Raw genomic sequence first — 27955 nt, 5'->3', positions numbered from 1 at the left:
CACATATATATAACCCTAGTGCAAGTGTGACCATTATGTAGCATTTACTAAACCACAAGTGCCAGTATAAGGTAGCATTTACTAATGTAAATGTGATATTTTAACGCCCATTGTACAGAAATTCCTGACATAAACAAAAATGTTACCAGATAGTTAATGGAGTTGTCTCCTACATGAACAACCTCTTGTTAAATGAAACAGTAACATGTGAAATAAAAACAGCATACACTCATGTATACCCACCTCCTAGACCGGTGCCATTTCAGCGACGTTGGCACTGTGTTGATGGGCAATCAAATGATATGTCACGCGAGTGATGCAGCCTAACAGCGGCCGTTGAAGGCCTGCATCACTTACATTTCCCTTCCAAAACTGTTTAGTCTAGGAGAAGTATGAGGACTGTAGCCCATCAGTGGCCTCTTAAAACTTCATGCCAGCATATTCTATTCAGTTTGATTTGGAGCTTTAACGAATCACTAATACTAATAGGCACAGTCATAGACCATGTCATTAATGACTCCACTATTGTCAGTCTGCTTAAGTGTTGAATAATTCATGTTTTCTTCAGTAACAATACAGCAAGCATCCAGTCAAAATTGGTCACCCCTTTATATACAGGATTTATTGTGCCATGCTTATGCATTTTATTTTTTGACTAATTGAGAACTCAAAAAAACAGTGGATAAAATATGTAGAAAAAGACAACAATGGAATTTCTGCAAAAAGGCAAAAAGCTAAAAACTAATTTTGGGCTCAATATTTTAAAAAGGTGATTCAAAGGCAGACAATTAGGTTTTTACATGGAATGGAAAGTGTCCCTCGTAAAGAGAGATTAGAAAAGTTGGGCTTGTTTATCTTAGAAAAAGAACCCCTCAGAGGCAATTTTATTTATATGTACTGAAAAAATACAGTGGTGGCCAAAAGTATTGGCACCGCTGCAATTCTGTCAGATAATACTCAGTTTCTTCCTGAAAATGATTGCAATCACAAATTCTTTGGTATTATTATCTTCATTTATTTTGTCTTCAATGAAAAAACACAAAAAGAATTGTCCTAAAGCCAAATTGGATATAATTCCACACCAAACCTAAAAAAGGGGGTGGACAAAAGTATTGGCACTGTTTGAAAAATCATGTGATGCTTCTCTAATTTGTGTAATTAACAGCACCTGTAACTTACCTGTGGCACCTAACAGGTGTTGGCAATAACTAAATCACACTTGCAGCCAGTTAACATGGATTAAAGTTGACTCAACCTCTGTCCTGTGTCCTTGTGTGTACCACATTGAGCATGGAGAAAAGAAAGAAGACCAAAGAACTGTCTGAGGACTTGAGAAACCAAATTGTGAGGAAGCATGAGCAATCTCAAGGCTACAAGTCCATCTCCAAAGACCTGAATGTTCCTGTGTCTTCCGTGTGCAGTGTCATCAAGAAGTTTAAAGCCCATGGCACTGTGGCTAACCTCCTTAGATGTGGACAGAAAAGAAAAATTGACGAGAGATTTCAACGCAAGATTGTGCGGATGGTGGATAAAGAACCTCGACTAACATCCAAACAAGTTCAAGCTGCCCTGCAGTCCGAGGGTACAACAGTGTCAACCCGTACTATCCGTCGGCGTCTGAATGAAAAGGGACTGTATGGTAGGATATCCAGGAAGACCCCACTTCTTACCCCAAGACATAAAAAAGCCAGGCTGGAGTTTGCGAAAACGTACCTGAGAAAGCCTAAAAAGTTTTGGAAGAATGTTCTCTGGTCAGATGAGACAAAAGTAGAGCTTTTTGGGAAAAAAGCATCAACATAGAGTGTACAGGAAAAAAAAAGAGGCATTCAAAGAAAAGAACACGGTTCCTACAGTCAAACATGGTGGAGGTTCCCTGATGTTTTGGGGTTGCTTTGCTGCCTCTGGCACTGGACTACTTGACCGTGTGCATGGCATTATGAAGTCTGAAGACTACCAACAAATTTTGCAGCATAATGTAGGGCCTAGTGTGAGAAAGCTGGGTCTCCCTCAGAGGTCATGGGTCTTCCAGCAGGACAATGACCCAAAACACACTTTCAAAGGCACTATAAAATGGTTTGAGAGAAAGCACTGGAGACTTCTAAGGTGGCCAGCAATGAGTCCAGACCTGAATCCCATAGAACACCTGTGGAGAGATCTCAAAATGGCAGTTTGGAGAAGGCACCCTTCAAATATCAGGGATCTGAAGCAGTTTGCCAAAGAAGAATGGTCTACAATTCCAGCAGAGCATTGTAAGAAAGAATTTTTATGTTCTTATATGTCTCGATTAAACAGATGTCTGCATTCCATTCAACTGTATAGGAAACAGACTGCGATTTCCTATACAGAGATCAACACTGGAAAACATTTTTTTTTTATTTGGTTCTTATGGTGGATGGATAATTAGTAGTGTTGATCGAGCACTGAAATGCTTGAGTGCTCGCTACTCAAATCGAGCAGGTCGGACACTCAGTTGTTCTCCACTTGAGTAGCGAGCATAATGGACGTGAATGGCAAACTGAGGCATTTTTTCAGAGGACGGAAAAATCCTATCCCAATATGTAGTAGGTGTAATAATAATATTAGCAAATATATCTCCAATTAGAAATGTAGTATATTTTTTCTGATTCGCGATCTTTCCTCATGTGCAGTCATCGCAGGACCTTAGGTATCCATGGTTATGACCACTGATGAAGTCACGGTTAGCTAGTTGCTAGTGGTCATAACCGTGGATACCTAAGGTCTGGTATTGCCTGCATATGAGGTAAGAGAGATAGCGAATCAAAAATACTATACTACATTTCTAATTGGAGGTATTTTCTAATATTATTATTATTACACGTACTACATATTGGGATAAGATCTTGGAGATGGGAATACCCCTTTAAGATTACTACATTTATCCTCCTTAATGGCAATTAATTAGGCTTATATATGCATCAAAAGGGATATTTTACTAAGCTGCATCTAGATATGCACTAAAGGGGTTGTCCGGCCTTTGGCTACAAGTCTGCAGTTACTCTATATGATCATAGAATCACTCTTTCCAAGTTTTGCTATAAGACCTATAGCCCTGCATAAAAAATAGACCTTTGACTTTGTAACTTGTATAAAAAAAATCTAGATGTATCTTAGTAATAATAATAATTAGTAATAATGTTAAGTTTCCAATTAAATTAATAATGAATTGATAATGCACATAATTCACATTTTGTGATCAAATATTTGATTGCACTAATATTATGTAAGTCTTTTCAGACAATTGTTTAAATTGAACCTGACAGCTGATACATGCTGTGTGATTCATTTGCAGCATATATCAGGCACTGGATGGATGATTTCCGCTAAGTATATTTAACTCTGAAACGATGCAGCGTTTTAGAGGATAACGTAGTTGAAAAGCCGCCGGGGACCGAGACGCATGGGAGGCTAATTAGACAGGCGGGCTCCCAGCGGGTTTTCCCTTCCTACTGCCTTTGAGTAATAGGTCTCTCCCTATACATGCTCGGAGAGGGAGATCTGTCACTTCAGGGCAGCGGCAGGGAGAGGTCATGTGGCTCAGTATCCAGCGGCTATTAAACTATGTTTTTCTCTGAAACGCAGCACAGTTTCAGAGTCAAACATACCTAGCTGAGATAATACAGTCAGTATCTGATACATGCTGCCTGTGGATCGGGCAGCATGTATCAGCTATCAGGTTCGCTTTAATGCAAATGCTGTCTTAACAAGTAGAAATTAGGATTGTGGATCCCAATGGCTGACACTGCTGTTGCTATGATCTGACTTCAACACCAAAATTTATGGAATGATAACATTTGGACATGCCCTAAAATTGTAGCATAGAGACCTTACTACATGTTTCAAACCCTACAAACACTAAGTTTGCTCATATGTTTGGATATTCTCAGGGAGGAAAGGAAACAGAAGCTTTCTATTTGAAATATGTTCTAGAAATGAGAGAAGACTAAAGTTTTCAATAGAATAGGTCCAAGAGATGGGAGAAAGTTATAGGATTGCATGGGGACTAGATATCGAAGAGAAGACAACATTATAAATCCAAGAGAGTGGCAAAAATGTACATTTTCGTTAGGGAATTTTTATTCAAAAAGAGAATCATGTTTAAAACACAAAAAAATCTGTGAGCCTATGTAATATACCATTATATCATGGTAATTACTGACAATTTAAGTAGAATCCAAACCAGTTAAGTATTCAAGGGTGGTGAATTAAGGAAAAGAATCAGTGTGGATGAACGATGAGACCTAACCATGCATAGAAGCTAAACTCGCGAAATGCAGATGAAGAACTTTCAAGCAAAGTGAGATCATCCGGTCTTGATGTTCCACACTTGCCTTCATCTGACACAAACATCCTTTAGTTTGCAGAAACTCAACAGCTACTAATAATACAAATTTAATGATTGCCAAAAGCAATATGATTTCAAAAATCCCTCAGGAGATCTTAATATACTTGAGATGTTACATTCAGCATCCACCTGTCTTTTCTACGATGCCGCTTACTCTTTGAGATCACAAAGTCAAGCAAGAGTACAAGAAGAGTGTGTCATAATAACATGCATTACATTAGACGTGAGACACTTCATTGTATATTCACACACTAAAGCATTTGCCCTAAATATGTATGAGTAGAGAACAAGTATACTAAATGGTTTCATAACAAGTTTTCTAAGTAGTACAAGTGAATGTGAGGTTAATATATGCAAGTCTAAAGCACACAACTACTTCCACTGTCTTAGCTGTAGCTACAATATATTAACTAAAAACTACTTTACCCCACACCTTTAAAATGGAGTTAACATATAAAAATTATTATGACCATTTGAAATGTGTCCTTTGTGTCATGCCTCTACCTTAGCCACATATCACTAGCAATTGCCTTAAATATCTGAAGAATTGGAGTATAAACTCTGAGCCCATTGCTACTAGAGAGCATAATGTAATTGGAATGTTGTGAAAATGAAGCACTACTTCAGTTTCTTGCAACTCCACATCACATTTTGGAATTCCATAATGTAGACCTTGACTATTCCAGGCCAAATGTGCTGAGCCCAAGCAGAGCCAACAGGATATTAAAGGGGTATTCTCAAGGTATTAAATTGCTTTATTTATTTTAACAGTATGAAAATAAGAACGTTTGCAACTGACTTGCTTTTTTCATCTGCTGCCTTTCTCCTGCAATGAGAGCTTTTATCTTTCATAGTATAGAGCTGGTATCCATGACGCTTAGCCACTAGTGCATGCCCAGGCTCTGACGGAAGTGCAGGAGCTACATTCCAAAATAGAAGTTAACTCTTAACATCCCAGTCATTGATTTCTACACATCAGTTAGCTGCTTATCTACCTTCCAATCAAGCATAGCTTTCGATACGCTGCTGTTATAAATCTTGCAAAATCACCAGCTCACAGCATCAACTTCTACCAGAGCAGATCTCCAAATGCCCAAATGCCCTATTACCTCTATATGCAAATATAGCAATAGTAGTGTAGACTCCAGAACAATATGCTACAGCAGAACTTATGCTGAGCATTGTAGTTCTACTAATCCTACAGCTCTGCTACTCACCAGAACTGTCTCTCAAGGAAGAGAGCCTGCCCTGTCAGAAACAAGGAAGTAAGGAGACTGTAATGAGTCTCAATAGTTCTGAGCTGTCCAAGAGACAAATTGAGAAAAATCCTTTCAGTGGAACAATAATTTCCTAGTGCAACTGCCAATTTTTTCATTGAGGGTCAAGGTAGTCATAAAGGTGACTACTGTGTGACAGAGAAATCAGACCTGTGATGATCAATGAATGCTCAGGGCAGCTACGTTTGAAGTTTGGACAAATCTTTTATTTGAAATATGCCATCCAGCTGCTAACAGGAAGTTTTCCAGATTTCCAGAAAATATATGATTATTGATTATCCAACAAAGTATACAGTCATGCCAAAAGTTTTGAGACTGACACAAATTTTGGTTTTCACAAAGTTTGCTGCCTCAGTGTTTTTAGATCTTTTAATTGGATGTTTATATGGTTAATGAAGTACAATTATAAGTGTGGCACCCCAGGGGTCTGGTTGCCACAGTAATAGAAATATTATGTCTGAGAGCAAGTGGGAGGTTTCTCTGGTCAGGAGCCCTAAGCATGCAACACAGCCCACCTAGACCTGGGAGGGGAGGAATCTGCCCTTATAAACTGGGTCTAGGGCGGGATTAGGTAGTGTAGTTCCAGACACATGGAGAGTTACAACAGGAGCTCTGTAGGAGCAGGAGCGAGTGCCAGAGGCTGGAAGCTAGAAAGCTCGCCTTGGCTGAAGACACTAAACCCGGACATGGAGTCCGAGGCTGTGGGGACATCCAGGTCCAGCAGCAGAATCCAACCGGCAGGGGATTCCATGTCCTCTGGCCTTAGAAACCCGAAGGCACGGTCACAAGCAAGGGACCAGCACCACCATCGTGAAGCGGAGGCTAACGGAAGGCCCCAAGTCACCGGCCATACGGGTGAGCACCACACGGTATACTCAGGGACGTGGGCTACTTCTACCCGCATAGAGCAAGGTAGCCAGGAAAGAGTGCAGATAGTCGGGGAGGCCTACAACTCCACCTGGCCAGGGGAGATCCTACTTGCTTACAGACTGACCAGGCCCCTACTGCTAACCAGTACTCCCGGGAGGGTCTGCGTTATACCATCAGTAAAGACCCTGAACTGCACCACACGTCTCTGTGTTTCATCGCCGCACCAGCACCATTACTACTGGGACGCTCACACCATCACTCCCATCATCTCTCACATTAGCTGCCCTGAGGCAATACTTCTCCCGTGGGGAGTTATCCCATACTCGGCTGCGCAAACAACATCAGCCTCAGCGGTCTGCAGCGCAGCGGCGGTCCCCACTGACCGCAATCCACGGGTGGCGTAGTCGGACATTGTTATTACCTAAGACTGCCACTGGTTTGACCGCCCTGGGCACGGACCGGGTCACCGCCACACTGAGACTACAACCCCCAGCGATCCGGCTCCGGGCATCCCCCAAAACAGCACAGGCCCAGGGGGCGCCTCATAAGCATTTCATAAGTTTCTACAGATTTATTGGCAAGTACATCAAGTTTATGCAAAGGCTCAAAATTTACAGCGTTGACCGTAATATTTCAAGACATCTGCAATTTGCCCTGGCATGTTGGATGCCAAATTCTGGGATAAATCCTAACTGATGTCAACCCATTCTTGCCCAATCAGTGCTTAGCGTTTATCACAATTTCTTTGTTTTTTGTTTGCTAATCCTCTTTTTGAGTAATGACACAGGTTCTCAATGGGATTGAGATCTGTGGAGTTTCTTGGCCATAGACCCAAAATTTTAAAGTTTTTTTTCACCAAGCCACTTGGTTATCCAGTTTGGTATAGTTCATTAAAAGGTTGATATTGACTTTTAGGATTGCTACTTCCAGTAGATGACACTAGAGTTCAAGTCCTCTTCCTCTCTGAAGAAGTAATTTGCATGGTAAATTTCCAGAGGAGAACTGCATGGCTTGTAAGTTTGCTTACCCTGGCATGTCAGAGATGTCACTGTCCACAAGGAGAGACATTACACCTTAGACCCCAGTCAAAAGCCTTTCATACAGCCAAATCCGATCTCTTGCCTTACAGCGAGAAGGGGCAACATCCTAAAACACGTGTCTGCAAATAGAGATTTTTCTAAGTAATGTGGCAAGGCTCATTAAAGGGTTGATTGTTGACTTTTAGGATTGCTACTTCCAATAGTTAGCCCAAGAGTTCAAGTCCTCTTCCTCTCTGAAGAGGCAATCCGCATGTTTAATTTCACAGACAAGCATTGCATGGCTTATAAGTCTCCTTACCCTGGCATATCAGGCATGTTACTCTCCACAAGGAGAGATGTTAAAATGCATTGTTTATCATCACATGGCTCCTTGGTCATTGGAAGAAGACGGTCTTGGAGGAAGTTTAGATTCCATTCTTTATTTATGGCTGTGCTCTAAGGCAAAACTGTGAGTGAGCCCTCTCCTTGGATGAAAAGCAACCCCACACATGAATGGAGCTTTTACTTTTGGCATGACCCAGGACTCATGGTAGTGCTCACCTTTTCTTCTCCAGACAATTATTTGTCTAGACGTCCAAGTCTAAAGGGGGCTTAATCAGAAAATCCCTGTATTTCCTTCAGAATATCAGCCTGTCCTTCAAGGGAATCTGTCTGCAGGTTTTTGCTACTTAATGTGAAAGTAGCATAATATAGATCAGGAGACCCTGATTCCAGGGTTGTGTTACCTATTAGGCTGTGTGTTGTAGTTTAAAGGAAATCATCATTTTATCATCACGAGCTTAACATCTGACTGCAGCTCATGCAACCAGCAGCCAGGCTAATCTGTGTAACCCTGCCCTCACCGCTGAGTAGCAGCTTGCTCACAAGGACAGTGTGTGCAGGAAGCTGCCAGTCAGGGGTGTGGGCAGGGTTATACATAGTTTAACTCTTATTTCTGCTACGTCTACATCAGGGAAAACAGGTATTCTATGAAAACTACACCAAGCAGCCCAGTAAGTGATACATCCCTGGAATCAGGTTTTCTTGCCCAATGCTGCTATCAGATTATATAGCAAAAATCTGCTGATGGATTCCCTTTAATGTTTTTCTTGGAGAGAAGTTGCTTCTTTGCTGCCCTTCTTGACACCAGACCTGCATCTAAAAGCCTTCTCCTCACTGTGTATGCAGATGCACTGACTCTTTCTGACTGTCATTTCAAAACAAACCCAGCACTAATATTGAGCCAATACTGCAGCAGAATCCTCTTTAGGAGATGGTCCTGGCACTTGCTGGACTTTCATAGGCCTACTATAGTCTTCTTCACAGCAATTGAACCTCACACTTTGAAGTTCTTGATGACCCAATAAATGGTTGTTTTATATTTGCAATCCATCTGGTGTGAATTTCCACTATAAAAACTGGACCAGAAAACTGTGTGAAAATCAAAATTTGCGTAAGCCTCAAAACTTTTGGCCATGACTGTGCAGTGTTGAGATATTTGTATAGGGAACATAAATATACTGATGCTCATTGTATCCCATCATTTCATCACTTTATTTCAGGGCTTAAAGGGTTTTTCTGGGACTAAAGAATTGATGACTGTAGGATAGGTATTCAATATAAATTTGGTGAGGACCTGATGCCCTTGGCACCCCACCAATAAGCTGAAATCTACTTGGTTGCTGGACATAAATAATGTATGTAGGTGAACATAGCATTTTTTATTGTCCACTGCTGAAAACTGAACCTTATCTGTTATTCACTTGAATAGGTTATAGTCTATTAAATTGAATAGGAGACAGCTGCAGTACCTGACAGTGGCCACTAAATAATGTCCCAGTCTGCTATGTGTTTCCTCGTACATTACATATATCGGACAGCCAAGCAAAGTTCAGCTAAATGGTGTGGGTGGCAAGTTTGAGAACCTCACTAATCTCAATTATGTTTTAGACAATTCTTTAATAGGATTAAACAAACAGGAAGAACAGACTTGCTCTAAAATGTTGTCTTGTTCTTTTTCAAAAATAAGAAATATTACAGAATCATGCAGCATAAAGAGAGCATCTTTCATAACTTTTTTACTTCTCTTGAGGCCATTTAAAATAATATAATAAATATATCATTCTTTAGTTAAAATATATATTTTGCATAAAGTTACATTCATCTGGAGCCTGAACATGGTGTAAACTTATCCTAACACTGATATTTCTACTAAAGTTCCACTTGTTTCTGAATGAATTCTCTTGAATTACATACAGTATATTAATGTCTATACCACGGCTTCTCAATATTATCTACTGGGACCTCATCAGGCAAAGCAAGAAAATGCCATGGCCCCTTCATAAAGGCCAAGATAACGTTTAAATCTCACCATCGGCAGTGGAAGACCAAACTAAAAATTGAAAATAGCTCTCAATTTTTTATTTTGGTCTCAAATGCAACATCGCAAATACAAAATTTCAGTTTTTCAAAAGCCAATTGAGTTGATAAACTAAAAATCGCTCAAGCCAAAGAAAGGACTATGCAACATATAATTACGTAATGAAAACTGCTTCACCCTACCAAAAACTCACGGGTATCTCACCTGTGAGGCTAGCTTCAAAGTCTGAGAATCATTGGGCTATACTAAAAATGTACCAAGACCCCTGCTGATCAACGCCTTTATTAGTTATACTGGCACATTGGCTCGTCCATTCGTGCACTCGTACCAGGTACTGCAGTTTGAACTATTTGAGCAAATCTACAGCAAAGCCATAGCTTGTGGAGCTGTGGTGGCATGGCTTTCTGCTTCACCACTACCACTATCTGTGGATATACTCTTACAATACATGAACCAAGTCACTTTGCAAAATCATGTTTAAACAGTTAAACCCAAGCTTGGAAAAATGAGCATGAGCTACTTATCTAACAGTCAAATGTTCTCCGCAGGGAGCTATTTTGTCTAACAAGCTGCTTTTCCATATTTAATGCAGAAAAAAGCGTTGTGACACGTCTTCAACATTTCCAATTTATGTATTTTGCATTTAGAAGTTTTGATAAAAATGACTTCTTGAAAGTTCTACTTTATATTGTGGAAGCATTGTGATCTAGTTATGAGCTAGTTGTTCTTGCAACAATTAAAGGAGCAACAAAACACAATACAAAGGCCTATTTTACCATACATACATTTTTCTAGTGGTCCTCAGAGATGGCAAAAGGTGACATATGAGAAGGCATTTTTAATGACTGATAACAGGGAACAATAATCTACATTTAGATATAGTGTCCCTTTTAGTGGAAAGCAAGTTCAAGTGTTGAAAATAATTGTTTGGCCTAGTAAACTCCGATAGTTAATCTACATATGACGTGCTGATTTTCTTCCACACCCATCACTTTTATAATGAAATGACTGATGGAGCACTAGTCTAAACAAGACCATTTCATGAAAAGAGTCTACCTGGTGACAGATGTTCTTTAAGATAAACTATTATCTCTGTCTACTGAGCTTTAATATATTTTTGCATAGTTAAATAACATTACATAAATCTATTCTCTTTGGCACAATTAAAGTTACACATTTTCTGAATAATACAATAATCCTCAGCAATAAACACTTTGAAAATATAAACAAAGAAAAAAACATTCTAAATAAACACGACAAATGTGCATGAAATCATTCTACAATTTATATATTTTTAAATATTTCATTACCTGAGGCCCAACCGAGAATCCTGGATGAGATTGGCTAAGGTGATGAGGATCATTCGTACCCGACTCAGCCGGCACGGAGTTGCCTCTGGCCCCTACAATGTAAAGAGAATGTGCGTCTCATTATGTGAAGCAGAGATCAGCACGTTACATTTCACTAGTGATGTCACAGAGCATCAGGCTGAAAATGATATGCTTAGATGGTTTATCAATAACCCCAGAGCTCAAATCACTTATCAGCTGCATATATTATGCTAACGCTCATTCAGAGCAGCCGGCTCATTCAGGGAGATACAGCGATCTGACAGCAGAGAAACTGAACCTATCATCAGTAAGGCTAATGTGGGTCGCATTATCCATCAATTTACATACACCACTTCCCAGCGTGACTGTGTAGTGCAATTTCTTTTCATGCTCCAATGAATGAGAGCTTGTGTAATTCCTAAACATGGTACAAATAAAGAAACCCTGGGAGCCGGATTTTTCTTTGCCATAGATGTATTAACATCATCTTGCTTGTTTCCTAATAATTATGTAAGCAAATGAAAATATTCCCTGCATCTTTACTATATCTATCCCTATCACAAGTCATCTAAATGTATATATATAATTTATACAGTGGGTACGGAAAGTATTCAAACCCCTTTAAATGTTTCACTCTTTGTTTCATTGCATTTGGTAAATTCTAAAAAGTTCATTTTTTTCTAATTATTGTACACTCTGCACCCCATCTTGACTGAAAAAAACAGAAATGTTGAAATGTTTGTAAATTTATTGAAAAAGAAAAACTGAAATACCAAATGGTCATAAGTATTCAGACCCTTTGCTCAGACACTCATATTTAAGTCATATGCTGTCTGTTATGCACACGCCCTGACTGACTGGCGTGTGCGGGTGTTGTGGTTCCACTGGACCATGGACCGGAGAGTGCCTGGAGGGGCGTGACTAAGTATCTGGCCGATCCGACCAAGGTGGCACGACGGCATACGACGCCAGTGCACCAGGGAGAAACCGGGCAGAGGGACCAGGTGCTACTCCAGGTCAAACTCCGGACACGGGGGTTGACCCACACTGGAATTACTGGAACAGGCAGGTTAGGCTGGCACAGACTGGTGGATGTAAGCAAACACGGCAGGTATGCAGAGGGGTGGATACAGGCGAGTATGCAGGCAGGGAGGTACTGGCCGAAAGGACGGGCTGGAGCACAGAAAGGTTAAGACCCAGTACAGACTGGGTCACAGAACCGCAGATGCAGTAGACAACCACAGCAGAGAGGGAACGCCCAAAGCGGTGGGCAAGAACAGAGCAGGACGGGGCTGCAGGAGCAGCGAGCACAAGCAGGGCAGGACAGGACTGCCGGAGCAGCGGGCAGAAGCAGGGCAGGACAGGACTGCCGGAGCAGCGGGCAGAAGCAGGGCAGGACAGGACTGCCGGAGCAGCGGGCAGAAGCAGGGCAGGACAGGACTGCCGGAGCAGCGGGCAGAAGCAGGGCAGGACAGGACTGCCGGAGCAGCGGGCAGAAGCAGGGCAGGACAGGACTGCCGGAGCAGCGGGCAGAAGCAGGGCAGGACAGGACTGCCGGAGCAGCGGGCAGAAGCAGGGCAGGACAGGACTGCCGGAGCAGCGGGCAGAAGCAGGGCAGGACAGGACTGCCGGAGCAGTGAGCAAAAGGGCAAGAGCGGAGCAAGGCTGCCGGAGCAGTGAGCAAGGAGTCAGAGCAGGACGGACAGGGCTCTGTTCACACGGAACAGACAGGAAGGGAAAGGCAGAGCCAGATACCCACAGGGTACTTGCAGTGAAGTAGCGAGGGGACCACAAACTCACAAACGGGAGTACAGAGACAACAAACAGGAGTTAGGTACGAGTTCAGACTCTGCAGAAAAAGGAAAGGAACGGACATAGAGGCAAAACAGGTAAAGGATAGGAGAGAGTTCAGACTGGAACTGAGTGTACGGAAGAGACCGACACTGCAGCGGGATACAGGAGCGGGTCTGGGAATACGGCCCCCAGAGAGGCGGGATGAACAGGCAAGGAGCGTGTTCAGACAGGACAGACAAGATACAGGAACGGATCTAGGTAATCGGCCCCTAGAAGGCGGGAGGAACAGGCTAGGAGCGTGTTCAGACAGGCCTGGAAATACAGCCTCCAGGAAAGGCAGCAGGCAAGAGTACACAGACAGGACTCAGTTCAGACACGGGAACTGATACCGCAAGGCAGGAGACATAGACAGGACTCAGTTCAGACACGGGAACAGATACTGCAAGACAGGAGAAATAGACAGGACTCAGTTCAGACAGGAACAGATACCGCAAGGCAGGGACACAAACAGGACTCTGTTCAGACGGGAACAGATACCGCAAGGCACAGACAGGCAGATCTAGGAATACGGCCCCTAGAAGGCGAAAGAACAGGCAAGAAGCGTGTTCACAAGAACAGACCACAGTTCAGACACAGAACTGGAAAACAGGCAGGAAAGCAGGATAGGACCTGGCATGTCAGAGACAAAAAAGCCGACTGACAGGACACAATGCTCAGGCGCCATCTTGAGGAAGAAAGTGGTATAAATACCCAAAGATGGACAGCAATAGGCTGAAGGTGCAACAGGGGCGTGTCCGCAGCAGGTACAAGAAACAGGAAGTTCAGCGGGCGTCGCCCTATGCAGCCAAAACAGACAAACAGACAGCAAGGAGGGAAGCCAGAGAGACATTCTGGACTGGAGATCAAGTGCGCGCTCTTGCACAGTGGGAGATGGACCACCATGCAAGGACGCTGCCAGGTATGTTACAGTACCCCCCCCCTTACGCCCCCTCTTCTTCAGGCCTGCCAGAATCTTCCGCAGGGAATTCGAGGACCAGTCGTTCACTTCAAGGAGATCACTTCCACTGTCCACAGGAAAAATTGATCTCATCTGGTTAGCTAGGATGCTACCTCCTATCCAGCCATCCCTAGCAACAGATGAAACGGGTGGAGTACCAGGAACAGCACACAAGGAAGTCTCTCTCCACATATTTTCAGGTGGCACCCCAGAGGGTACAGGAGACGACTGGAAGTCCTTCACCGGGTTGGAGGGGGACAGAGACTTGGGGGTAATCTCTGCTTCGAGGTACATCTTGTCAAGCTCACAGGAAGAAATAGACGGGTTATCAGGTACATAATGAGGAAAAGTCACTGTCTCTTTGTTATCTGGTGGTACCCCGGAGAATTCAGGAAACAACTGGAGGTCCTCCGCCGGGTCAGAAGAGTGCAGAGGCTCAGAGAAAACATCTGCTTCAGAGTACACTAGGTCGGACTCACTGGAGGAAGCAGGCGAGGTATCGGGTACCGAGTATAGGAAAGTCTCTGTCCATTCACCACCAGGTGGCACCCCGAAGGGTTCTGGAGACAACTGGAGGTCCTCCGCCTGGTCAGAGGGGTGTAGAGACTCAAGGGTAACCTCTGCTTCAGAGTACACAAGGTCGGACTCACTGGACGAAGCAAGCGAGGTATCAGATCCAGGATATAGGAAAGTCTCTGTCCATTCACCACCAGGTGGCACCCCGAAGGGTTCTGGAGACAACTGGAGGTCCTCCGCCTGGTCGGAGGGGTGTAGAGACTCGGGATGAACCTCTGCTTCGGAGTACACTAGGTTGGACTCACTGGACGAAGCGAGCGAGGTATCAGGTACAGAGTAAAGGAGAGTCTCTGTCCTTTCGCTACCAGGTAGCACCCCGAAGGGTTCTGGAGACAACTGGAGGTCCTGCGCCTGGTCGGAGGGGTGTAGAGACTCGGGAGTAACCTCTGCTTCGGAGTACACTAGGTTGGACTCACTGGACGAAGCGAGCGAGGTATCAGGTACAGAGTATAGGAGAGTCTCTGTCCTTTCGCTACCAGGTAGCACCCCGAAGGGTTCTGGAGACAACTGGAGGTCCTCCGCCTGGTCGGAGGGGTGTAGAGACTCGGGGGTAACTACCACTTTGGGGTACCCATTGTCAGGCTCACAGGACGAAGCGGACAAAGTATCGAGTACCGAGTGTAGAGAAGTCTCTCTCCATTTGTCATCGAGTGGTATCCCGGAGGATTCAGGAGGCAACAGGGGGTCCTCCGCCAGGTAGTAGAGGTGCACAGACTCAGAGGTAACCACAGCTTTGGAGCATCCTTGGACATGCACATCGGTTAAAGTGGGTGAAGCATCTGATGCTGGGTGCAGGAAGTTCTCCTGTGTGGAGTCTGGATGGGCAGAAGTCTCTTCGGGCAGGAGAACCGGAGCACTACCCACGCACATTACCCGTTGGGGCTTCTCCGGGATACAGGGAGATGAAGCTTCAGTAGGGACTTCAAGGTTGGGGTCAGGAGGTCTCAGGGAGGACAGACCCTGGCGTGACGGCTTGCCTCTACGTCTAGCACGTCTGGACTGCCTCTTGAGGTTGGGAGAAGTATTCCGGAAAGCGTAGTCACCCTGTGAGGATTCTGGGTGGGCAGTAGTCTCATTGGGCTGGAGGACTATTGCGCTACCCACACACATTACCCATCGGGGCTGCTCCGGGATATTGGGAGGTGAAGCTTCAGCAGGAGCCTCCGGGTTAGGATCATCGAAGACCATTAGAAAGGCCACCAGGAAGGCCATTAGGTCCAGGAGGATCGGATCCCGTGTTTCATATAGGAGGTTGATCCATTCCAAGGCATCACCCGCCAGGTAAGACATAATGAATGCCACCTTAACCCGATCGGTGGGAAAACATAGAGGGTAGAACTTGAAGTGTAGCATGCATTGCTCCACAAATGCACGACTTTGTCTTGGATCCCCATAGTAACGTGGCGGATCCGCAGGAACGAGAGCAGATAGATCCATCTGGACGGGTGCGTAATTCGCCTGGAACTCAGCTGAGAAAAAAAAAATAAATTTTATTTATTTATTTTTAATGCATGTATTCGCTGGAAAACTTCTCAGAGAGCGAAGGCCGTGGGGCTCAACGGGAACCATGGCCTGAGCATGCTGTTATGCACACGCCCTGACTGACTGGCGTGTGCGGGTGTTGTGGTTCCACTGGACCATGGACCGGAGAGTGCCTGGAGGGGCGTGACTAAGTATCTGGCCGATCCGACCAAGGTGGCACGACGGCATACGACGCCAGTGCACCAGGGAGAAACCGGGCAGAGGGACCAGGTGCTACTCCAGGTCAAACTCCGGACACGGGGGTTGACCCACACTGGAATTACTGGAACAGGCAGGTTAGGCTGGCACAGACTGGTGGATGTAAGCAAACACGGCAGGTATGCAGAGGGGTGGATACAGGCGAGTATGCAGGCAGGGAGGTACTGGCCGAAAGGACGGGCTGGAGCACAGAAAGGTTAAGACCCAGTACAGACTGGGTCACAGAACCGCAGATGCAGTAGACAACCACAGCAGAGAGGGAACGCCCAAAGCGGTGGGCAAGAACAGAGCAGGACGGGGCTGCAGGAGCAGCGAGCACAAGCAGGGCAGGACAGGACTGCCGGAGCAGCGGGCAGAAGCAGGGCAGGACAGGACTGCCGGAGCAGCGGGCAGAAGCAGGGCAGGACAGGACTGCCGGAGCAGCGGGCAGAAGCAGGGCAGGACAGGACTGCCGGAGCAGCGGGCAGAAGCAGGGCAGGACAGGACTGCCGGAGCAGCGGGCAGAAGCAGGGCAGGACAGGACTGCCGGAGCAGCGGGCAGAAGCAGGGCAGGACAGGACTGCCGGAGCAGCGGGCAGAAGCAGGGCAGGACAGGACTGCCGGAGCAGTGAGCAAAAGGGCAAGAGCGGAGCAAGGCTGCCGGAGCAGTGAGCAAGGAGTCAGAGCAGGACGGACAGGGCTCTGTTCACACGGAACAGACAGGAAGGGAAAGGCAGAGCCAGATACCCACAGGGTACTTGCAGTGAAGTAGCGAGGGGACCACAAACTCACAAACGGGAGTACAGAGACAACAAGCAGGAGTTAGGTACGAGTTCCGACTCTGCAGAAAAAGGAAAGGAACGGACATAGAGGCAAAACAGGTAAAGGATAGGAGAGAGTTCAGACTGGAACTGAGTGTACGGAAGAGACCGACACTGCAGCGGGATACAGGAGCGGGTCTGGGAATACGGCCCCCAGAGAGGCGGGACGAACAGGCAAGGAGCGTGTTCAGACAGGACAGACAAGATACAGGAACGGATCTAGGTAATCGGCGCCTAGAAGGCGGGAGGAACAGGCTAGGAGCGTGTTCAGACAGGCCTGGAAATACAGCCTCCAGGAAAGGCAGCAGGCAAGAGTACACAGACAGGACTCAGTTCAGACACGGGAACTGATACCGCAAGGCAGGAGACATAGACAGGACTCAGTTCAGACACGGGAACAGATACTGCAAGACAGGAGAAATAGACAGGACTCAGTTCAGACGGGAACAGATACCGCAAGGCACAGACAGGCAGATCTAGGAATACGGCCCCTAGAAGGCGAAAGAACAGGCAAGAAGCGTGTTCACAAGAACAGACCACAGTTCAGACACAGAACTGGAAAACAGGCAGGAAAACAGGATAGGACCTGGCATGTCAGAGACAAAAAAAGCCGACTGACAGGACACAATGCTCAGGCGCCATCTTGAGGAAGAAGGTGGTATAAATACCCAAAGATGGACAGCAATAGGCTGAAGGTGCAACAGGGGCGTGTCCGCAGCAGGTACAAGAAACAGGAAGTTCAGCGGGCGTCGCCCTATGCAGCCAAATCAGACAAACAGACAGCAAGGAGGGAAGCCAGAGAGACATTCTGGACTGGAGATCAAGTGCGCGCTCTTGCACAGTGGGAGATGGACCACCATGCAAGGACGCCGCCAGGTATGTTACACTGTCCATGTCCTTGTGATCCTCCTTGAGATGGTTCTACTCCTTCAATTAGAGTCCAGCTGTTTCAAGGCACAGATCTGGCCAAGGTTATAAAGGAATTTCTGCATTACTCAAGGTTCCTAAGAGCAAAGTGGCCTCCATAATCTTTAAATGGAAGAAGTTTGGGACCAGCAGAAGTCTTCCTAGACCTGGCCATCCAGCCAAACTGAGCAATCGTGGGAGAAGAGCCTTGGTGAGAGAGGTAAAGAAGAACCCCAAGATCACTGTGGCTGAGCTCCAGAGATGCAGTAGGGAGATGGGAGAAAGTTCCACAAAGTCAACTATCACTGCAGCCCTCCACCAGTCGGGCATTTATGGCAGAGTGGCCCGACGGAAGTCTCTCCTCAGTGCAAAACATATGAAAGCCCGTATAGAGTTTGCTCAAAAACACATGAAGGACTCCCAAACGATGAGAAATAAGATTCTCTGATCTGATGAGATGAAGATAGAACTTTTTGGTGAAAATTTTAAGTGGTATGTGTGGAGAAAACCAGGCACTGCTCATCACCTGCCCAATACAATCCCAACAGTAAAACATGGTGGTGGCAGCATCATGCTATGGGGGTGTTTTTCAGCTCCAAGGACAGGATGACTGGTTGCAATTGAAGAAAACATAAATGTGGCCAAGTACGGAGATATCCTGGATGAAAACCTCTTCCAGAGTGCTCTGGACCTCAGACTAGGCCGAAGGTTCACCTTCCAACAAGACAATGACCCTAAGCACACAGCTAAAATGACAAAGGAGTGGCTTCAGAACAAATCTGTGCCCATTCTTGACTGGTCCAGCCAGAGCCCTTGACTGGTCCAACCTAAACCCAATTGAGCATCTCTGGAGAGACCTGAAAATGGCTGTTCACCAACGTTCACCATCCAACCTGACGGCACTGGAGAGGATCTGCAAGGAAGAATGGCAGAGGATCCCCAAATCCAGGTGTGAAAAACTTGTTGCATCATTCCCAAGAAGACTCATGGCTGTACTAGCTCAAAAGGGGGCTTCTACTCAATACTAAGCAAAGGATCTGAATGCTTATGACCATGTGATATTTCAGTTTTTCTTTTTTAAGAAATTTGCAAAAATTTCTACATTTCTGTTTTTTTTTCAGTCAAGATGGGGTGCAGAGTGTACATTAATGAGAAAAAAAAATAAACTTTTTAGAATTTACCAAATGGCTGCAATGAAACAAAGAATGAAAAATTTAAAGGGGTCTGAATACTTTCCGTACCCACTGTATTTAAGAATCCCTGTAATTTATGTTATGAGGAAAATTAACTTTGTTTTCTGTATCTATGAGCCACTTCTTCAACCATCCTTGCCCCCTGAAGCCATCATTCACTCTGCGGAAACAGCACAACTCTTCCTTGCTCAAGACAAGAAGTACTGCCAGCTCAGTGAGGGGCCAGGTTACACAGCCTATTATACTCAATGGAGACAGAAGGGGGAGGAGAAAAATGAGAAAACAGGCAGAGAGATGCACAAAGATTCTGCAAAGCTTTCTAACTAGTATTTACCTTACCCTACAGCATGATTCACATCTACACTGCTCAGTACTGCAGTATCATTTCCTCCATGCTGCTGCTGCTTCTGACTATGTGCTAAATAAGAAATGTAGAGCAGCTTTCTGTGTGCTGTATGTTAGAGACATTATAGCAGATAGTCTCCTCACAACAGCTCAGAGTCAATTGCAAATTAAGAGATAGAACCTGCATAGTGTAAATCTGGTGAAAATGCAGAATATAGTGATATAATTGTTGGCAATTGTGTTATTCCTCATGTACACACATGACTGCTTATTCTGAAAAGTTACTTGAAAGTATAATTACCCTTTAACTATTATACATTAAACTTTATAAAACTTTAAAAAATATAAAGTCTAAAGTTGTCTGAATGCCTCAGCAAAAAAAAAAACACTTTTTGGAATGTAGCACTTAAAGGGTGATTTTTAATATTATACTTTGGCCATATAGATTTTTTTTCTTTTTGAGGGCACAAATAGGTGTTGTATGCGGTACCTAGACAGTACTGCCCCACCTATAACACTTAAGAACTGGTCACCATTTTTTTCTAACATGTCTCTTTGCATTTTAGGTGGTATGTGATAGTAATGTAAGGCACAGATGTACATCAATATTCATTTTAACCATATATCATACAATAGGAGCTAGGGAGACAAAGCTAATAGCAGGTAACAGTTTATGTAGATTCAATATACCATTTTTTCTGTGAAATGGACATATTATTATATGCGTCAAAGTCATCCATGAAAAATGTACTCCCATCAAATAAAATAGACTTATTCCATGATGGTGCAGGTGTGTTGGAGTAATGGTGAAATATATGTTATATGTCACAGACTTTTTAATTTCTTTACTTTTTTTAGTTATTGTTATTTATCTTTATTTTATTTTTTTAATTTTCTTTATTTATACTTTTTACATTTTTCTGTGTCTTGAGGACATTGGGATGACATCTAAGTCCTCCAGGCATTTCTATATATGCAGATCACACTTTATAGTAAAAGCGGACAAAGACAGAAGAGGGTCCCTCTGAAAGAACAATATATGGGCCCTTTGCAATAGCTCATAATAATGGTGAAATCTGTTTTGAAGGTGGAACTTGGCCCCCTTACCTTTTGGGACCCTGCACGGCTGCACATGTTTCACCAAAGGTATGTCCGCCCCTGCTTTATAGTGTTACAGTGTATGCCAGCCTTTAGGTCACTGTTAACATACAGGAGAGTGCAAGAAGGACACACATCTTATCCTCCCAGCATGCTTCTTTATGTTACAGTCAAAAGCCCATCACAATATTGTAAGGATGCTTCCTGCACTTATAAGACGCATTTTGAGGACTGTAAAAAAAATAACTGCAGTGTCGGATACAAGGAAGTGTCTCAGACTACCAAATTGAGCATAGAGTAGTCTGAGGAGCTGGAAGAGGACACTGACAATTGAAGGAACCAAGGCAGAGAAATTAAAAATGAGGGGACCAGGTATATAATATTATTTATGCATTATGCATATATTATGACATTTATATTGTAAAAAAGAGGGTTCTCTTTAGGTATTTTTGTGACCATATAGTTGTCACATCACGAAGATCAAACTGACGCTGTATTAGCTTAGCTAAGTGTGTTAAGACACGTCAGGAGATGTCTTTGCTGGTGGTTTTTAAAACGGAAGCTTCACTATTGGCTAGATTTAAGGGATCACTCTACTCTTAAGTGCATATATCTATGGCAATGTGTTGTCCTACGGAAATCACTAGGACTTTTAAAGACTAATTTAATTTTTATCTTTTTTTTATCATTAATCATGAAGACAATCAGATATATACTTTATAATATATTTTATTACAGAAAATATGACTTTCTCTAACTTTTCTTCACTTCTCCTGTCCCATGTTGCCTTTTATATCACCCCAGTGCTGGATTCACAGTTACACACTCAGTAATGGTGTATATTGTCATTCATGCTGCTGATTTTGCCAGTGTGCTATAGAAATACAGTGTAGCAAGATCTCCTGTGTAGAGAAAACCTCATAACAGCTATTTTCCACATATCCTGGAGATGCGCTGAGGGAAGACTGATTGGTGATGGAGCCTGCAGAGGTGTAAAACTGCCTAAAACAATTTGTGCTGATTCATTTCTTTCTATCTCTTTGATGTCAGTGCGGTATATTTCTGATACACAGCTCCAAATCCCCTGCATAGACATAGAAATAAATATAGAAATAAATCATACAATTCTGGCTATTTGCAGCTGTCTCGAGGGTGGACTTACTGAAGTTTACTAAATACAGAGTTATGATGTATTATTCCATTAACATTTGATATTTATGATAATTCATGGTAATCACTTAAAACTATTATAATTTTAGACACATTACCTAATTTGTGTGTGACACAACTGTTTATCCAGTATATACAACCTGGAAACATGGAAACAAGTTTTGTTTCCTTGGCTTAAAACTTCTTGTAGGTTCAGAGTGCTCCACACAGTTTACAGGTTTATGCTCGTTCACTTTGACCTCTGGCTTCTCTGATTCTGTAGGTACAATCACATTACCGCCTGCTGTGACCTTACTTGTCAATCATGTGCAGATGCCTGTGACACAGTAGTACTGAACCTACACTAAGTGCTGTGTAGTACGCTGTTTCCTGTGCTGTCTACTGTATCTCCTTACTTTTTGCATGATAAGTATACCCTTGGGTTTTGTCAATGGATTAGCTCACTTAAATAACCACAATATACTATGGGTATTTAAAGCACATGGTAAGTGGGGCTTATATTGCAGGTATTAAATTAGAGCCTAAACAGTATGCACACCTTTCACCTTTGCAATATTTTTTTATTATTGTTCATCTGCATCCTAAATGCAAAGTTAAGAAACTTTCTAAATAGTCTTCTTCACTTCAAATAAATTCTGCTGCAATGTGCTGTACAAACTTCTTTCATCTTTTTTCACAAAAATGTTTCTAATCTGTCAAAGCTTTTGCTTCTGGTTCTGACATCTCTCTCTGCACCACCTCCCTTCTCTCAGTGTTGGACATAGCAGGAGGGAGACAGAGGGGATTATACACATATCTCCACAGAATGGAGAAAGGATAAAGAACTTTAAAGGAGTTATGCAAGAGGAAGAGTCAGCAGTCAATCTCTGTGACTGTAGACATAAGAATCATGAGAAGGAGCATTGTACACACTGTCATTATTACCCTGTATTCCCTGTGTAGGTGGGCAGTAATGTGACTGCATGTATGCAATTTGCATACTTGTAGTTACAAGCCGACTAGACTTTCCTTCACTAGAACATTGAGAAGAGAAGGAGAGTCTAGTTAGCATGTGACCACAAATAAGCAAATTGCATAAATGCAATCATGTGACTGGCCAACTGCACAATTTGGTATTCTGAAGTGATATGCAGTGACTACAGATGGTAGGCAGAGGAAACAGGCTTTAGAAAATGAGGAAAATACTTCAGAATAGAAGCTGTGTTAATTTATTTGCTAGTGAATACCTCAGCACCCTGGATACACACAAACCTCACATCCAACCTATATTACTGGAAGGACACTCCCACAAGAGAAAAATCTGAAGCTTGGATTAGGCTGCAAACTGCATATCAGGGAGTGAAGGAATGGAGACTACAGTGTGAAACTTAGTGCAATTCCATTGATTAAAGATAATCGCTAACAAATGTAAAAAAAACATGTTTTTCCATTCTAAAAGCATCTATAGCCTTTTAAATTACTCATTCAATGTGAAATCCATTAAGGAAATATTTTTTTTCCATGTTTGAAATTTTCATTCCACTCTTTCACTTTAATATTCTGACATAAAAAGTCAGATGTTGTTTTGTTCCACCTTGTCAATGGTTACATAAGGATCATTATTTTTTCAGGATTATGGTTGGATCATGAGTGTTCTGGTTTTTCAGTGATCAGATTTCTTTATTATCAGCTTTGTTTCAGTAGTGCCAAGGAGAAGGGCTATATGGCATTTTCTGCTTCTAGCCAGTTTAGGGATGACTAATTCTGTCAAAAAATGACTCAAAGGTTGCTTAGACCCCTCAATGAAAAGTTACATCTGGTGATTTTGAATGCATATATCTATCAACAGTACACACATTCCCAAGTATTGATTTCATTAATTTACACTTAGCAATTATCACTACATTTTATACAGTACAGACCAAAAGTTTGGACACACCTTCTCATTTAAAGATTTTTCTGTATTTTCATGACTATGAAAATTGTACATTCACACTTAAGGCATCAAAACTATGAATTAACACATGTGGAATTATATACTTAACAAAAAAGTGTGAAACAACTGAAAATATGTCTTATATTCTAGGTTCTTCAAAGTAGCCACCTTTTGCTTTGATGACTGCTTTGCACACTCTTGGCATTCTCTTGATGAGCTTCAAGAGGTAGTCACCGGAAATGGTTTTCACTTCACAGGTGTGCCCTTGTCAGTTTTAATAAGTGGGATTTCTTGCCTTATAAATGGGGTTGGGACCATCAGTTGTGTTGTGCATAAGTCTGGTGGATACACAGCTAATAGTCCTACTGAATAGACTGTTAGAATTTGTATTATGGCAAGAAAAAAGCAGCTAAGTAAAGAAAAACGAGTGGCCATCATTACTTTAAGAAATGAAGGTCAGTCAGTCTGAAAAATTTTGAAACTTTGAAAGTGTCCCCAAGTGCAGTTGCAAAAACCATCAAGCGCTATAAAGAAACTGGCTCACATGAGGACCGCCCCAGGAAAGGAAGACCAAGAATAACCTCTGCTTCTGAGGATAAGTTTATCCGAGTCACCAGCCTCAGAAATCGCAGGTTAACAGCAGCTTAGATTAGACACCAGGTCAATGCCACACAGCGTTCTAGCAGCAGACACATCTCTACAACAACTGTTAAGAGGAGACTTTGTGCAGCAGGCCTTCATGGTAAAATAGCTGCTAGGAAACCACTGCTAAGGACAGGCAACAAGCAGAAGAGACTTGTTTGGGCTAAAGAACACAAGGAATAGACATTAGACCAGTGGAAATCTGTGCTTTGGTCTGATGAGTCCAAACTTGAGATCTTTGGTTCCAACCACTGTGTCTTTGTGCGGTGCAGAAAAGGTGAACGGATGAACTCTACATGCCTGGTTCCCACCGTGAAGCATGGAGGAGGAGGTGTGATGGTGTGGGGGTGCTTTGCTGGTGACTCTGTTGGGGATTTATTCAAAATTGAAGGCATACTGAACCAGCATGGCTACCACAGCATCTTGCAGCGGCATGCTATTCCATCCGGTTTGCGTTTAGTTGGACCATCATTTATTTTTCAACAGAACAATGACCTCAAACACACCTCCAGGCTGTGTAAGGGCTATTTGACCAAGAGGGAGAGTGATGGGGTGCTACACCAGATGACCTGGCCTCCACAGTCACCAGACCTGAACCCAATCGAGATGGTTTGGGGTGAGCTGGGCCGCAGAGTGGAGGCAAAAGGGCCAACAAGTGCTAAGCATCTCTGGGCACACCTTCAAGATTGTTGGAAGACCATTTCCGGTGACTACCTCTTGAAGCTCATCAAGAGAATGCCAAGAGTGTGCAAAGCAGTCATCAAAGCAAAAGGTGGCTACTTTGAAGAACCTAGAATATAAGACATATTTTCAGTTGTTTCACACTTTTTTGTTAAGTATATAATTCCACATGTGGTAATTCATAGTTTTGATGCCTTCAGTGTGAATGTACAATTTTCAGAGTCATGAAAATGCAGAAAAATCTTTAAATGAGGTGTGTCCAAACTTTTGGTCGGTACTGTATATATTGTAAGTTTGTACTGAAGATATGCTGTCTGAGCTCTTTGTACTGAATTATATGATTTCTTGGATCTTGAAAAATTAATAGTAAAAAGCAAAATAAATACATATCCAAATCATGATTTAAAGCATCATCAGATGACTTATGACATGATCATCATTATTAACAGTAACACCAGAACAATGGCTGAATATACTGCATAAATTGGTGACTGTTAAGTGATAATTCATTAACACTATATCATGATATTTATGATAATACATCACATTTTATTTGTAGTGTTATTATGGTCTCACTTTCTGTCAAATCACACCCAGCTCATAGCAACATTTGTCTCAATCAAAAAAGATGAATTCTACTATTTATGGTTCACCCTTGGTATACTGTTCCCATTTTGCTAGGATTATCCTGATTTTATGAAAACCCCACCCAAAAGTGGGTGTTCCAGGTTATTTTGAGGATGGTCCCAGAGTGAGACTCAAATTTCCTAATTTGGAGCATGGCAAAGTCAGTAAGCAGGATTAGGATAGGCCAATAAAGGCGTTTCCCCACAAACAAAAGTTCATTTTAATAATTGTCTGTGTCTGACCGTGTACGGAGCATACCACATCTCCTGGGCAGGGGAGGAAGAAAGACAATACAGACATTACAGCTGGGGATCACAGAGGAGTCATTTTGTGAGGTAAAATATTGTTTATACACAGGCAGTGAAAAGTTTTACCTCACAAAATGAATCCTCTGCGATCCCCTGCTGTAATGTCTGTATTGTCTTTTTCTTCCTCCCCTGCCCAGGAGATGTGGTATGTTCCGTACACGGTCAGACACAGACAGTTTTTAAAATGAACTTTTGTTCGTGGGAAAATCCCTTTAATGTTCAAACTCAAAAAGGGCCACCGTAGTTAGTCTACCAGGACTCACCCATGGGTGGGACTGTTCCTGTTGAGCAACTCATGCCCATTCACCTTAAAGGGGGTATACTGCAGTATGAGGAACCTGCTCCTGCAGTAGCCAGCGAGACAAGAATATCTTTGATCTATTTTCCCTTCCTTGGATTTACCAATGATTACCCTCAACTGAACCCTTTGCAATAATTCAATACCTAAGCCGGAAAATACTGTACCTCATTACATTATATACTTCATATTCTATTTTTTTTTTTCATTTGTAATTTTCACTCTTTACAATGTATTTGACTAAAATTATATTTTTTAATGCTATCAATAAAACATGCATGCAGATTTAGTAGAGGCATAGCGTGAAGCTTCCGGGAACTGGTACCGGGGCCCACCACTAAACTGCAAATGGCATCACATGCTGCTGTGGGTATTGTCTGTAGAAACCTAAAGCACTAATTTGGATAGTGCCATACACTATGATATCATGATACATCAAAGCACCAAACCGGTATCCTACAGCAAACTCTGTATTCCACTGCACCGCTATAATAAAAACTGTTACATGTATCGAATAATGTGTCTCAACATGGTCTTATTTAAAGGCGTTTTCCATTTTCCAAAACCCCCTTTCCAAAGCTGCAGATGTTATATAGTGCTTTACTCACCCTCCCTGGGTCTCACGCTGAGTCATAGCTGCTGCTCCTGGTATATATTACTATCAGCAGCACAAACATCATGTCAACAGTGCTGCAGTCAATCAGTGAGCAGATTGTGCTGTCTACTTGGTCAGAGCCACTGAGCTGTGATATTAGTGCTACAGACAATATCAGACGCAGCAGCAGACACTCCGTGTTGGACCCGGGGAGGAGGAGTAAAGGACAATTCTTTTTTTTAAACAAACTGCCTAAAAGGGTTTTTCAGAAAATTGAAAACTCCTTTAAATAAGACCATGTTGAGACCAATAAATGGATAAATAAAACAGAACTTTTATCAATATGTTATAGTGGAATGCAGAGAATACTGACAGATAACAGTTTGGCGCTATTATGTTTCATGATATTTGCATCATGTTTTCCTGAAAGCGTAAAACCCCCTTAACATATATAGGATATAGTCTCTTAATAATTTAACAATATTTTAGGACTTTATAATGACAATAAAATTGACAACTACATATAACTCGATGGATTTGCCTATTTCCATGACCCCATGTCAATCAGAGAAGGGCCACAAAATAGGATTAAGTAATAAATGTGCAAAGCTATAATGCGTAAATTTGAAAATCTGATTAATCTGTAATATCCTTTGTGCAGAAAGTCAGAAATGGACATTGCTCTGGGAATACTTACAAGCACTCAGCTGAAATATCTAAATTGATTTTGGAACAAACTAATAAAAACACAGAGACTTGCTGACATTTTTATAAAGTGATTTCTGTCAAAATACGTCTGGCATTTAAATGACCACTGTCATTTTCAGACTGAGAGAAGAAGCACTATTGTAATTCTAAGAAACAAAACAAAGAAAACAGTTTGCCTAAATATCACTCATGAAAACAATGATTTTTCCTTAGAATGAAATTAGTTATAATGGCGAGTTTACGTCTACGCCGCGGGATCATCATGGTGTATCATTTTAGCATAGCAGTTTATCACAATCTATCAGACATTAAATTATAAGGG

General features: G+C 42.8%; 1 protein-coding gene across 2 annotated transcripts in view; it reads right to left on the bottom strand.

Moving 5' to 3' along the window:
• Window positions 1–27955, bottom strand: part of POU6F2 (POU class 6 homeobox 2) — a 758703-nt gene that overhangs the window by 434991 nt on the left and 295757 nt on the right. For both annotated transcript variants that reach the window (XM_073678261.1, XM_073678262.1), the window contains exon 3: window positions 11220–11311. In XM_073678261.1, coding sequence (XP_073534362.1) covers window positions 11220–11311 — 92 coding nt within the window. The remainder of the gene's footprint in view (window positions 1–11219; window positions 11312–27955) is intronic.

This window comes from Phyllobates terribilis, unplaced genomic scaffold, assembly GCF_046119375.1.
Source record: "Phyllobates terribilis strain yellow unplaced genomic scaffold, ASM4611937v1 Scaffold_4__5_contigs__length_816908805, whole genome shotgun sequence".
Classification (NCBI taxonomy): Eukaryota; Metazoa; Chordata; class Amphibia; order Anura; family Dendrobatidae; genus Phyllobates; species Phyllobates terribilis.
This window is presented reverse-complemented; position numbering and strand designations above follow the sequence as displayed.